This window comes from Limulus polyphemus, unplaced genomic scaffold (genome assembly GCF_000517525.1).
Source record: "Limulus polyphemus unplaced genomic scaffold, Limulus_polyphemus-2.1.2 Scaffold892, whole genome shotgun sequence".
NCBI lineage: Eukaryota > Metazoa > Arthropoda > Merostomata > Xiphosura > Limulidae > Limulus > Limulus polyphemus.
This window is the reverse complement of record NW_013666502.1, coordinates 4,278-19,374: the sequence shown is the minus strand read 5'-3', so window position 1 is coordinate 19,374 and position 15,097 is coordinate 4,278. Positions and strand designations below refer to the sequence as shown.

The following is a 15,097-nucleotide window of genomic DNA, read 5'->3' as shown; positions in this document are numbered from 1 at the left end:
AGTTTCCAATTTTACCATGGACGACTAGCTTCTTCTGGCCCATTACAATGGGAGTCAGCCAATCATACTTGTCAGATTCTTCAAGTTGGCTGCTTGGGTGGGATGGTTAATCACATTGGAGAAGCCCTACCCAATAACTTTTTCAACACTCACCTCAATTGGGCCCAACCTTCTACTCTCCATCTCTGTTCTATAGAATTGTCAGTTCGTCATGCCCTGTCTGCTTCCTCACTTTCTGCATGCGAGGTTCTATCAGTTTTGGGTATGTGGTCTTCTATGACACCACTAGTCCCCCAAGGTCATGCACACACGTTTCCTACAGTGGACTCTGCACGATCAATGGAACCTTGCTTTGGATCCTTTGGATGCTTCTCTTACACATTTTCTTTCCCTAGCAGATGATCTGATTTGGTGGTTAAACAAGACTCGCACATCGGCGGGAGTCCCGCGTTCTCTTCCTCATCTGGATTTACATCTGTTTACGGATGCATTCCTTCAGGGCTGGGGTTCATGGGTCGATCACCAGGAGGCTTTGGGTCGTTGGTCTGTGGATGAGCAGTCATTCCATGTCAACGTCCTAGAACTTCTATCCCTCAGTTGGGTTTTGGATTACTTCCTCCCTCTAACCATTGCCTGGTGATGATTCATTCTGACAATTCGAAGGTGTGGCATATATCAATCACCAAGGTGGTACCTGGTCGAGATCCCTCTGATTTTGTACATTGGATCTCCTCTATTTGGCCCACATGCACCATTTAATTGCGTGTCATGTCATGCGTGCTTTCAGTCTAGCGGCAGATCGTCTTTCCTTCCCCATTTCCCTGTGGCTTGGCAATCAGTGGGGTTTTTCCTCACATTAATGCATTTGCCATCACCCTGAATCACAAGTTACCCCTCTTTTGGTCCCCAGTACCTCATCCTCAGGCTTTGGCTATCAATGCCTTCAGCCAAAATTGATCACACAAATTCCTATATGTTTATCCTCCTAGCCAATTGCTTCATCTGGTGGTTTCCCTAATCCATACCACTCCGTGCCGGGTCCTTCTGATAGCTCCTTATTGTCTGGCTCAACTGGGGTTTCCTCATTTACATTAACTCTGATTATTCCCTCTTGTACCACTTCCCTTATTCCCCAATCTCCTTTGTCAAACCCAGTCACCGGTTCTACACCCCACTGTTCACATGCTCCATCTTCATGTCTGGCTTTTGTCCATTCCTTGGTGAGGAGATTTGGTTTCTCCTGTCTTGTAGCTTTTCATTTGGCTCAATCCATACGTTCTTCTTCTATGGAAGTATATCAACGGAAGTGGAAATTCTTTCACACATGGTCCCATGCTCTAGGATTTCCAGCTGCTCGACCTACTATGGATGGTGTCTCAGAGTTTCTCACATGGCTTTTTCGACTGGGGGTCTTCGGTCTCCTCGATTTCAGATTTTGGGCAGCTTTGTCCCATACTTTTAATCTTTTCCATTACCCTAGAGTCTTTGCCTCGCCCGTCCTTACCATGTAAATCTGTTCATTCCTGATTCGTCGTCCTAAAGTTATAAGATGAAAACTGTAACAAACACAAAATGGTTACGAGGTCTGTTCCAGGAACTGAGCCTGTGCTGAAAGAGTTAATCAGAATTCTAAAGCCAGGATTATCCAACAGTGTAAATAGTCTCATATTCTTAGCCACAAAGATTCAGATAGCTGTTGTTATTTCTTTTGCCCATTGATTGTTCAGGTTTAATTTCATTTTAAATGCCTCCTAAGGTTTCAGGTGAGGAGTACTGTGCCCTTTACTGCTTACAATTTATATTTATTTTCCCTCACTTGTTGTAACATAATATCATGATTTCTTCTCAAGTTTGTGGCTGTATTTGATGTTATTGCCATTTTATAATTGACAACCACCTCACAAATTTTATTTTTTCTTTTTGAATGATCAGTTTTTCTTACTCAGTTTTTATCCAAAACTACAAACCCAAAATATTTTCAAACAGTTGATTTGTAGGACAAAGATGTGTCCTCTCTTTTATGCTTTGACTAGTCAACCATTGTTGACACAGCATGTGGTTGTTTGGTTTATTGTTTATTGAATTTGATACACAGTATTCATGAAAAACCCAACTAAAGGAATTTCCAAGCTGCATTACTAAAATTAACAAAATGTGTATTCAGAATGGTTATATAGTACATAAAATAATCATGTGCTTGCATGAAAAAGTAAATTGTAATTTGTATTATTTAAAGCATTTGTTTTTATATAACATGAAAGGACATTCAGAAAATGAAGCAAAAAAATGAACTGAACTGCAGCGCAAATGAATCATGTATGAAACTGTAATGAATCATTATGGCCCTGGTCCATAGTGTATAGAACTTCTGAACAGTCAGTGTATGTTATTAATACCCTGTAAAACATGTTCATAGTACATAGAACTTCTGAACAGTCACTGTATGTTGTTACTACCCTGTAAAACATGTTCATAGTACATAGAACTTCTGAACAGTCACTGTATGTTGTTACTACCCTGTAAAACATGTTCATAGTTCATAGAACTTCTGAACAGTCACTGTATGTTGTTACTACCTTGTAAAACATGTTCATAGTACATAGAACTTCTGAACAGTCACTGTATGTTGTTACTACCCTATAAAACATGTTCACAGTATATAGAACTTGTAAAGAATCATTAAATGTTATTATTGTACATTGAAAATATTATTTTAATGTTATGATGCAATGAAATACAAAAGTTAAAAAGCCTGTTGTATTTGGCATGATACAGTAAACAAAACAAATTCATGGTTGTACATGTTTAGATTCAAGCTTAAATATTAGCTACTTTAGTTAACCTGCACAAGAGTGTGAAGATTTATCGGCATGTAGATAAGTATAAAGCTGAAACGGTTTTGCAGTAAAACCAACAAAAGATCATTACTTGGTTGTTTAAATTACACATTCACTTTCTTAATTATAATTTCTAGTTGTTTTTATTATGTTAATTGTATATTTTCTGTTATAGAGTACACATAACATGATTGTTGAAGATTACGGAATTCCTTATTGGGGATCATATATTATTTTTGCTCTTGGAACCATTCTTCTAGGAGCCATATTGGGTCTGGTAAGTTTAAGTTTATCAGTGCTGTATTTTTTGCTAAAATTTCAATTAATCCATTCCACAAAACTTCTAATGGATCATTACAAAGTACTATTCTACTGGTCAAACATGAGTTGAATTTTAAAACGAAATTCTGTAAACTCTAAAAAAATGATACACAAAAAGTATTGTAGTATGCTGTGTTAAACGTATTATTCAAAATTTATTCATTTATGTTTCTGTAATAATTAATGATAAAAATATTGAGGTCTCATTAAAGATAGATAGTAAATTTTTCATACTTTATAATACTAACTAATATTTTCAGGTAGTAGTAGGTGAAAAAGACAAATGTAAAATTTACTTGTATATGAGTATTTATTTAATTTTTAGTACCTCTTAAAATACAGACTTCAGCCATAGACGTAAAAGAAGGCAGCTTACTGTTTGCTACTTTTATGTATCCAACAGTTTGATGTGACAAAATGCTATCACATGCTGAAATGTTTTATATTTGTAAATTGAAATAAAATAATTTAAGAAGATTATCCATAATTTTATGGCATTAGTTGGATATTTTCTGTTTCATCATCTGTACTGGGTGTGGAATATATTGCGTATAGAGAGGTTAATATAACTTTAGGCATGCACTACTGCAAAATCTTACATGGAAAAAAATTCTTTATTCTGGTTGAAAAATGAAAGCTCTAGTTCAGTGTTTCCCAACTTGGGCGGTACTGCCCCTTAGTGAATGTTTTTAAAGTTCTGTGGGCAGTAAACTTTCAGGGGGTGGCAAAGAGATTGACAGAAAAGACTTGAGGGTTTCAAATTTATATTTATTTAAATTAAACCATAAGAATTGACTATTATTGCTTTACACTTTTAATTTTAATAAAATATTTCAATGGTCCTAAAATTTATTAGAATGGGGCATGAGTGCTCATTGTTTGCTGAAGGGTGCGCTGCGGCATAAAAGGTTGGAAACACTGTTCTAATTTAAAACATTTTCATTAATGTAATATCCTCTTCAAAATATTCAAAGTTGTCTTTGTCATATCGTTTAAAAATCAATAGTGTTATTTAGAAGTGGGACTTGAATTCATACTTTTCTGTATTGAATTTTGACTTTATTAAGTGCACAAGAAAAGTTTTATGTATAAATCATAATATTTTATTTTGAAAACTGCATGAAATGTTCATGGTCTTTTTTCATTTCAGATGATTGTTTGTATCATTGATCTCATCTTTCCTCCAAAAGCTACTTCATTCACATCATCTAAAAAAACAGATCAATCTGATGAAAATCAGGAAAAAAAAGTGGTAAATATTATAATTATTAGTAGATCTACTGATGTTATTTAAAACAGAAAATAAATGTTTTAAGGGCTCACATTAAGAATGCTGTGGCATTAGTAGTCTTTTAATGCTTATATTATTGTATTAGCTAAAGTAAGAAACTGCTTTAGGTATGTGTTCTTTTGTGGATTATCAGCATTCTTGACATACTTTGTTTGACATTCTTAGTTTTTTCCTGATTAAGTGCATCAAAACTTGAGTTTTAAAATATTATCAATTACTCTTCTGCTTTATTTAGTAAATCCCAGTTTTATGAGGTACAAATAATTTAATCAGTGTTGCCACATCTGTTGTTGCTGCAACTTCTAAACAAGTTTTTGTTGAATTGTGCCCCGATGTTTTGTATGGATCAGAGTAGATAGATTGGAGATTAATTTTGGTTGTGTTGGCATCTCGAATTTTTATCACTAGATTAATAACTTGCAAATTAGTTAGGGATCTATATCAATAAAATTTGAGATTCACAAGCAAATGCAAAAGTCATAAGTCTCACCATGCAGCACAATATTATGATTTTCATGACTAAATTGTTAGGTGGGCTTTAAAAGATAAAAGATGTACGGAGTAAGTTTGTACAAAGTGTGATTATTAAATTTTTCATATTGAACTGATAATATACCTTTGGAGGGGTTGCTAAAGAAAAAGAAAAAAACTACACTTTTTTCCAATCCAAAATTTCAAAATTAGTATGATGTACTTGCTATGTACTATGTACAAACATATAAATTAGGCTGAGCATTTGATTTATCATCAAGAATTTCCTCTGTTTGTAGGGTTTTCTTGAATAAACTTTGGCAAGTGTGGGAAACATTATAAGCCAAAAATGCATGTTTTAAAAGTATATCTATTCTTGAGCCTTTGTTAATACATAGGATAATTCAGGCGTAGTTTTTGATTTATCATTAAGAATTTTCTCTGTTTGTGGGGTTTTCTTGAATTAAGCCTGGCAAGTGTTTAAAACATTGAAAGCCAAAAATATATGTTTAAATTTTTTTTTAAATCCTAAGCCTTTTTAGTCTGTATGATAATTTAGGATCAGTATTTATTATTAAGAATTATGATATGGTACATTACCTCCACTCATAAATAGTTATTCTCATTCAGTGCTGCCCTCTATATGCAAAATATGTTTTTGTGCATGCCACAAGCCTTGACGTTCCCACACATCTGGAATTGACAATTCCAATGCGTCTCGCATGCACATCATCATCATGCGACAACCCTCCACCGATAAGAGTGCAACATACTTTCTTGACATGTGACTCTCTCTATTCAATTCTACCAAACTATCACTTCTCATTTGGCAGTACTCTTATTGTAACGTTTAGTTTGTGCTCTCTTCAAGTGTTTTATTTTAACTTTTTTCCATATCTTTGTATTAATTTCTCTCAAAAAGTTAACCAACATACGTCCTCACACATGTATTATAGATGTCTCTATTCACTCACTCATTTATACTCTTGTTACTCCATATGTGTTTTGGGTCACGGTGGAGGTACTTATAGATTACTACGGTTCTCCCCCTTCTGCTATCCCTCGATGTTCTTATTATTTCCGAGGATGTTACTGCGCTTGGGGTGGTTCATGTCATTTTTGATTTTGAGTGAGGTGGTTTATGTTACACAGATGCTGGATCAATCAATTTCTCACAACGTTATCATGTGTTCTGTTCGTAGGTCAGAGGGTACGAGATTCTCTCCAGTCTCATAAACTTGAGGTGAATACGGTATGATCCTTTTTCCTACTTCCACCAGATGGCTGGGTTTTGAATTGTAGTTGACTTGCCACTGGTATGATCCTCTTTCCTACCCCTGCACTGATGTTGGTTCCTGGAGGCCTGGGTTTTGGATGTAGTTGACTTGTTGTGTATAGTCCATCGCACCCTAGCCACTCTACACCTGGAGACACATCCATTTACTCTCACCCACATTTATGTATTATGGGATTGAGATTCATGTATAGTATGGTTCGGATCACTATCCAACCATAGTTCTCTCCCTATTGGACGTGCTACTCCCTATTTCCGACCCTATCAGGGACAACTTTTTCCATACTGGGCAAAGAGTATACCTGATACAGAAGTGGTGCGATCTCCCATGTATGATCTTTGACTCCAAAGATCTCTTTGGGAGTGTCCTTCGGAAGTTTTTTTCTTTCCCTCACACCAGCCCTTCCACTTGTTCAATGTGGGGTTCCAGTTATTTATGTGAGGGGAGGAAATGTACCATATTAGAAATTATATTTTTCCTATACTGAAAATGCATTTCCAATAAGTATTTACCTCCCACCCTTCCTCCCCACTGAAAACTGATGCTTCCATTTTCTGCCTAAACTCAAAGTGATAGTTTGGTAGAATTGAACAGAGGGAGTCATATGCATCAAGAGAGTATGTTGCACTCTTACTGGTGGTGAGTTGTCACATGATGATTTGCATGTGAGATGCATTGGAATAATCATTTCCAGATGGGTGGAAGCATCAAGGCTTGTGGCATTCCAAAACTTTTCTTGCATATAGAGGGCAACACTGAACGAGAATAGCTATTTATATGAGAAGAGGTAAGTACCTATCGGAAATACATTTTCACTATAGGAAAATTATAACTTTCCTTTGTTTGGATTTTTCTTTTTTATTATTAAGTTTGAGAAATGCATAAAACTGGAAGCCATTAACCAAAGATAAGCTCCAAAAGGGTTGTTATCAAACATTGCCTTTGAATTTCACAGAGTTTTAGTGTCTGAGAAAAAATATATTGCTCCAACTCAAAGTATTGGTAAGATTTCTTTAACTTATCATAAATGGTTTGTTTTTCTGAGCATTAATTTTCTCTTTCTGAACCATGTAATGTGTATTTTCAGATGCTAAAACGTTGCAACCAATTAAAAATTTGTCAATCTTTTAATTCTTCATTTTAAGACATTTTGGAATCTCACTCATCATGGTCGTATCTAAGATAACTCTTAATCAGAGTAATGTCATAAAACAGTTAGCACTTTTCCAAGCTTTAATGAATAATGATTTGAGGTAATTTTAAATGATGGCAGTAAATACGGAATTAAGTCTTTTTCACTTTGCGAGTTCAAAAAACGTGAAATAAATAGTTTATAGTTGTAGTATTTAATCTAAATTCAGCATTAATTTCTCTTCGAAATGCAAGTGCTTTGTTATAGTCCCGAGGAGCTGGAAATAATTTCTTTTTTGAGTTAGAAGTGTCTTCACCCTGTTTAAGTAACTTAAAGATATGAATTTCAGGAGGAAGAAGACTTAATAGAAGATGACAATACCAAAGAAAATCAAGAACTCAGGAAGCGAAATACAGAAATAAAACAAGATGGCTAGTGAAATTATTGCCTTAAAAAATTAGGGGGGTCAATGTTTTTTTGTAACACTAGAAAGTAACTAATTATGATAGGCTTAATAAGGCTTTTTCCTGCTCAAAATGCCACAAAATTCCACTTTTTGCACATAACTTAAGTAACGAGGGCATTTGATAGCTAAAAAAAATAATATATTTCTATTTGTTGCACATTTCAGCTTTTCTGTTTGTTTTTTTACTTAGTATTCAAAAATTGTCATTTGTGTAAGATGCTCAACCTTCTGACTAATATTATTACAAAAGCTAGAATGCTGTATACATGTATGTGTTGTTTGTTTTCACCTTGCTTTGTTTCCAGTTTTTTTACTATGTGCATATATATATAAATAAAAATGGGCCTGAAAATTTGGTAGTCAATAGACAATGTATTCATTCCAACTTTAAGCTGAGTATTTTAACATGCATGACATAAATATGTACGTATGGAAACATATGTTCAGTTTTGATGGTGTAAAACATTTCAGTAAGAATATTTAGAATGTGATATGCAATTTAATGCAAACAATTTTAATCAACTAGGAGCTAACTACTAATTGATATTTAAAACTAAAAAATTAATGTAACTAGCATCTTAAGAACCTGATTATTTGAGTAAACTTAAATATGACTTATTTGTGTTTAATCTGTCAACTACACTATTGAAAGAGTTTCATTATACTGATGTCTTCACTGCATAGTTTTAGAGACTATAATCTTTCATAGTCTCGGTTAACTGAGTTTGTGTCTAAGTTTCATTATACTGATGTCTTCACTGCATAGTTTTAGAGACTATAATCTTTCATAGTCTCAGTTAACTGAGTTTGTGTCTAAGTTTCATTATACTGATGTCTTCACTGCATAGTTTTAGAGACTATAATCTTTCATAGTCTCAGTTAACTGAGTTTGTGTATAAGTTGTTAAATGTCTTTGTTTAGAGTTAATGGAAATAACTATTAAAGTTGATTAATTGTGTCCATTAATTAATGAAATGGCCCTGAACTATTCAAAATAAGTCATCTTTCTGAATTATTAAAAAATTATTCTAACGTGTTAACATGGAATTACAAAAAATGTTGTTTTTGAGATGTTTTTACAATAATTATTCAGCATATACTGCTAGAAACATAAAACAAAAACTGAGTGGATTTTCAATATTAACTCTCACTGTCACATTTATAGATAAACAACTCTGTCTTAATATTTCAATTCTTGAAACTCGTTACCTTTGGTGATACAAAATCCTAAACTCCAGAGGGGGGAGTATATGTGTCCATGGCAGTGAAAGAGTTAAGCTTGATGTGCATTAATTTGCCAAACTTGTGAAAACATTTTAAGCGTAAAGACAAACAAGATGTTGTTCTTGTTAGAGTATTTTAATTTACTTTACAGTATGTTGCTATTCATTCTGCAATGTGATCAATACTGGAATTCAGGTTACTCTTTTGTATTTTGGTTACCATACTGCCTGTGAATCCAAGGTTGAAAGAAAGAAATATCAGAGGGTAATGTTTTACTAAGGTAACAGAATAAGCTAATAACACATTTGTTGAAATCAGAGTATTATTACAAGCATAAGCACAAAATATTATGGTCTAGATTGACTTAACATGAATCTTGAAAACCTAACATATATATGCTTTTAATTGAATACTAATAAGTATAAGCTTCAGAAGTTGTCCAAAGTTTTTGATAGTGATTGAAGTTTTTTCATTATTGTAAAGTAGAATTTATATTTTTTTATATTCTTCATATTCTTGTTTATTTTGCTTACCATACTGCCTGTGAATCTGAGTTTGAAAGAAAGAAATATCTAAAGGTAATAGAAAGGAAACATAATATGCTAATAATATGTTTGATGAAATAAGAGTATTATTACAAGCATAATCACAAAAGATTAGTCTGGCCTGGAGTGACTTAATATGAATCTTGAAAACGTAATATGTGTATGCTATTAGTTAATACTAATAAATATTTGCTTCAGAAGTTGTCCAAAATTTTCAATAGTGATTGAATTTTTTTCTTAATTGCAAAATATAATTTATATTTTCTGTATATTATTCATATGATATATAAATTAAACAATGAAAATTCAAATTACATATCACATGCTGTGTACCACTTGAGTGGTATATTTTTTCTAAATGAAATACTTGAAAGATATAAAGAGTAGAAGTTATGAACACACAATTAAAACCACTAAGATCCTTTTTTTAGGTATCTTGAAAAAACGACTTTGTTATTAAACTAGAAAATATTTTTTTAGCTAATCCTGTCATACGTCTGTTAACAGATCATAGTAAGTATTTGTTTGCTTTTGAGACATATTTTCATTTATTCGTGAAAGTAAATCTGAATTGGAAAAAAAAAACGTATTGATATTTCTGTTTACACATGGTTTAACTTACTATACAAGAAAGTAACTAATGTTGCTCTGCTGTTGGTAACTGTATTTAACAAACTGAGACTTTCTTTATTAAAAATTACAAGTACATCATTGCACCAGAGAAATAATCTTTTTCAGGAAGTTATCTTATCCTAGAGTACACTTCATTACTCAGCAATAATAACATCAATATAAAGAAGTGTTTCCTTTAAAAACTGTACAGGTGTTTGATATGTGTAATAGTGACTTAATTGTTCTCTTTAATACATTTTCAATGTAAATTTCAGAGTTTCTTTAGCAACATTGTTTCTCATCCTTTTTCTCTTTTAATTCTTACACAGATGGTAATCAGAAGTTTATCTGAATTGTTGGATCTGTTAAATGTTTTAGTTTTTTTAAAGCTACATAAAATAAGATAGCACGATATACAATGCTGTTATGTAGGTTTTTATGTGTTCATTAACAATTGCTTGATGTTAAATATTGTTAGGATTTTCACAAGACTTCTTGAACAAATCACTTTTCAATATTCCAGGAAACTTAAAAAAAACACTTGAGGTCACTGGATCTTCATGTTAAACAGGACACAAAAAATCTACATGACAATATTTTTTTTTCATATAACCTTTTATAACTGAATTATAAGTTTAGTCTAGTACCCAGTTTTAAACGATTTGTGGTGATGTTAACATTTTTTGCTTATCTTATTATATTGCATTCATCTCTTGCAGTTTGTATTGTTATCCACTACCATCTGTTTTAGTAAAATTTGAATAAGAGAGTTTGATATCAAACCACTGCAATACTTAAAGCTATCTCTAAAACAGTGCAGTAGCTGAAGAGATTAAGCAGCCAATAAGTACAGAGTTTCTGCAAACTAGCCTAAAATTTCATGATAGTTTGCAAGTGAAACAAAACAATATGAAGTACAAAGAATTTCTGATGCATGTTTTGGTGTTGTGCTTTTTCATTCACTACTTTCCAGAGTCTTGTTATTGCTATTATTCAGAGTCGCATAACAAACCGAGTGTCAAATATTTGAAGTTATTCGTACTCGTAAAGCATGTTAAAACTGATTTTCCATAGGAGTTCATTATCCAGAAAGCTATTGTACCTGAATTGGAGTTTGGGACATTTAAGTTTTTGACTGTGAAAATATGTTGGTAAGAACACTCATTGTTCTGGACAGTATATGTTGCCAGCTGCTAATGTGAGCAATAATGACTGTTGGTTTGGTGGTGGTTTACTTGAGACTGTATTTGATCTTGCTGAAACTGGTACTACAGATTGTGTTAAAATTTGAAGTCATCACTTCTGCATCAACAAAGTTTTTTTTAACTTCTAGACATTTAAATCCTTGCAAAATGAGTTCCATCAGCTGCAGTTTGTGGATCTATTAAGTTGGATCAATATTTTGGTAAGGCTCTGACAACCTGTCTCCTAGAGTGTATTAAGAACTGCTGAGTTCAAATTTGTAACTTTTTGTGGTACTTAAAACTTGTTATTTAGTTGAATGGGAAAGTTTTATACTTGAAACATTGATAGAAGTATTGTTGTTTCTGTGGAACTTTAGACAGAGTAGACACTGTAGATTTGATAACTTTGATGGACTGTAACTACCTGTTGAATGAAAGGGGGATGATGTTTTGGGTACTAATTGAGGCCTTTTTTTGAATTAATAAGAGATATGTGTTTCGAGAGAAGTTGCCTTTGCTCTTTTAACAATAACCGAGACCATAATATATTACTAACGAGTGTTGGAAATGTATTTTTTCAGCATTTTAGTTTTTAAGATGCACCAATAAAAGGAGTGTTAGCCTATTCTTATTAGTAAGCTATTCTTCCTTCTAGACATCTGTGTTAGCCTATTCTTATTAGTAAGCTATTCTTCCTTCTAGAGATCTGTCGCAGCTTTGATGTTTGAAACAAACAACAGAAAAGTTATTTCAATTCACTTGTAATGTTGCTTCAAAATAACAGTAATTCTTTACACAGCAAGCAAGTCCTAACTGATCATTTATGGTCATGAAGTTTAATCAGTTTTCCAAATAATTATTCTGTAGGTATTTTTGGAAGTAGGTGGAGAAACAGGATGTTTGAAAATTGATCACACCTAGTGGAGTGTGTTTTTTGCTACTACTGTTTAACATCAACCTTTCTTCAATAATCAAGATTATTTGTTACATCTAAACTAGTATCACTATTTTTAAAATAATACAAAAATGCGTTTGTCACGAGATTTCGTTTCTCTTCAATATTATATTTGTATTGCATTGCGGGGCATATTGAAGTGTTATGGAATACAATAAAGTTTTTAAGGGATTTTCTTTTTGTGCAATTAAAAGATATTTAAACACATGGGATATTTTGTGCCAAAATGTATTTTCAGAGAAAGCGTTGTTTGTTTTGAACGTTAAAATTGGGTTTTATGTGCAAAGCAGAAACATTGATGTAGGCTTTTGGTATGAAAAGACTTGTAAGTCTGCCAATTAGGCTTAACTCATGGTGCAAGGGCTTATTATTTTAACTACTGATTTTTATAATCTGATTGTCCAGCAATTTTTCAGTATTACCTAAGCATTTGATGGTATTATTGAAGAATATATGATAACAAAAATGCATGATGAATGGCATAATACCTGTCAATTGCCAGTGCTGCTGATGAAGTTAACGGGCAAGTTTTTGTGTTACCATAACTAGTATGCTATGTTTGTTGGAATGTAAATTCTTATCACAAATAAAAACACTGAGTTATTTTGTGTAAAGTCTCAAATTTTCTGGAACAAAATGTAACTTGATATTCTGTGATGTAAATATAAGTTGGTCACTGTTAGTAAACTGAAGAATTTCTCTTCAAACAATAGAATTGCTCCCCATTTCAGCTTTTAACGTTTAAATTTATCGACTTGTACTGTTTAGAATACGTTAAAATATTTAAGTGCTAATTTATAAAAATTGCCAGAGTTCCTTTTGTGTGAGAGTGAAACTTCCGAATGAACCTTTGTGCACAAAAATGCGAATGTAAAGGTTATCAGTTAAAACCTAACCTACTGGGAGTACTTGCTGGACAGCAAGTGTTATTGTTTATTATTAATCTCTTTTTTTTTTCCTTCAAAGAATTTTTGTTTTGGGTGATTGAACTCAAAAAATATTTTGAATTTGTCATCTTACTGGGATGAACACGAAATGGCCAATTTCTTTTAAAAACTGTGTTAGGGTATATTTGAATGAGACTGAGGTCGCACCAACTGTGCAGATGCTGCAATATAGTGCGACACAGAGAACTGTTGCATGCCCTCCCCCATTGGCTCAATGGTATGTCTGCAGACTTATAACGTTAAAAACCGGGTTTCGGTACTCGTGGTGGGCAGAGCACGGATAGCTCATTGTGTAGCATTTTGGTTAACAACAAACAAACAAAAACTGTTGCCACAAGATTTAATGTAGCCCCCAGTGTAGTGGCAAGATTTTGAAGTCGTTATCAAACCATCAGGTCATATACCAGGACAGTACACGTGCCACAACTCAAAGACAGGACCGCTATTTTGTGAACTGAGCGCTACGGAATCATCAAAGTACTGTTAGAGGCCTACAAATGGACCTTCGTCGTGCAATCGGTGCCCGTGTATCTTATCAAACTGTTCGTAACAGACAGCATGAACGTGGATTAAGAGCCAGAAGGCTCACTCTTGGCCACGTTTTGACCATACAGTACCGTGATGCCAGATTAAACCATACAGTACCGTTCTGCCAGATTAAACTCTGCTCGTTTACACCACAGCTGGCAGTTTCATCACTGTACTCTTTACAGACAAGAGTCGGTTTAATGTCTCCATTTGTGAAAGACGTGCTCTGTGTGTTGATACCAGGGTGAACGTCATGCAATTTGCATTATCCAAGAATTTGATCGTTATGGTGGAAGTTCTGTTATGGTCTGAGCGGGGATCTGTCTGGAAGGTCACACTGAGCTAATTTTTAATGATGGAAGTTCCTTAACTGCACCAAGGTATCGAGATAACATATGGTCTGAGCGGGGATCTGTCTGGAAGGTCGCACTGAGCTAATTTTTAACGATGGAAGTTCCTTAACTGCACCAAAGTATCGAGATAACATTCTACAACCTATTGTAAGACTTTTTTTTGTAGGTGCCATCGGAGACAATTTCATATTGGTGCAGAATAATGCCAGACCTCACACCAACAGGTTATCCATGGATTGCTTAGAGCAGCAAGGGAGCAAGGTGGTGGAGTGGCCAGTGAGATCACCGGACTTAAGTCCCATCGAACACGCGTAGGACCAACTGTGTGGACAGATTCGTCACTGTGCAAGTCCCCCTGCCAATGTTGGGGAGCTGCGACAAGCCTTGACAGAGGAGTGGAACGCCATGTCTCCAGGCTATATCAGAAGCATCGTCAAAAGTATGCCATGACGTTGTCGAAAGTGTATACAAGTTCAAGGGAGCAGGACTGCCGACAGGGGAGGAGGGGCAACTGCCCAGGGTCCCGGGCGAATGAAACCTGTCTATGCCGTAAAGCCTGCAAAGCTATGATTTTGTCTGATTTATGAGCTTGTTGCTGTCCCAATTTAGGATCTTATTTTTAATAAATTCTTGAAAAAGTTAAAAGTGAGAGAGAGAGAGTTGGCCCAGCGAGGATGTTTGCCCCGGGGCCCGTGCTGGCTCTCGACGTTCCTGCAATGGAGTCATACCTCTTAATAGAGATTACTTGTGAACTTAAAGTTTTATGTTTTCATGGATTACACTTTCGTTAAATATGTCATAATTTCTTTGGAAAACGAAATCTCACCAAAGTTTTAGTTTAGAGAAGTTCATAATAAAGGCTTCTTCATTTTACTTAACATTTCTGTTACTTTCGTTATTTGCAGAATCGTTCAGCCCCTTTTGTTTTGTTGATCC

At 34.1% G+C, this 15,097-nt stretch overlaps 1 protein-coding gene across 1 annotated transcript in view; it reads left to right on the top strand.

Moving 5' to 3' along the window:
* Window positions 1–12,936, top strand: part of LOC106461075 (thioredoxin-related transmembrane protein 1-like) — a 22,000-nt gene extending 9,064 nt beyond the window's left edge. Inside the window, exons 6-8 of the mRNA XM_013920864.2 lie at window positions 3,013–3,114; window positions 4,309–4,410; window positions 7,697–12,936. Of these exons, the coding sequence (XP_013776318.1) occupies window positions 3,013–3,114; window positions 4,309–4,410; window positions 7,697–7,783 (291 nt within the window). The 3' untranslated portion in view covers window positions 7,784–12,936. The remainder of the gene's footprint in view (window positions 1–3,012; window positions 3,115–4,308; window positions 4,411–7,696) is intronic.
* Window positions 12,937–15,097: the final 2,161 nt, after the last annotated feature.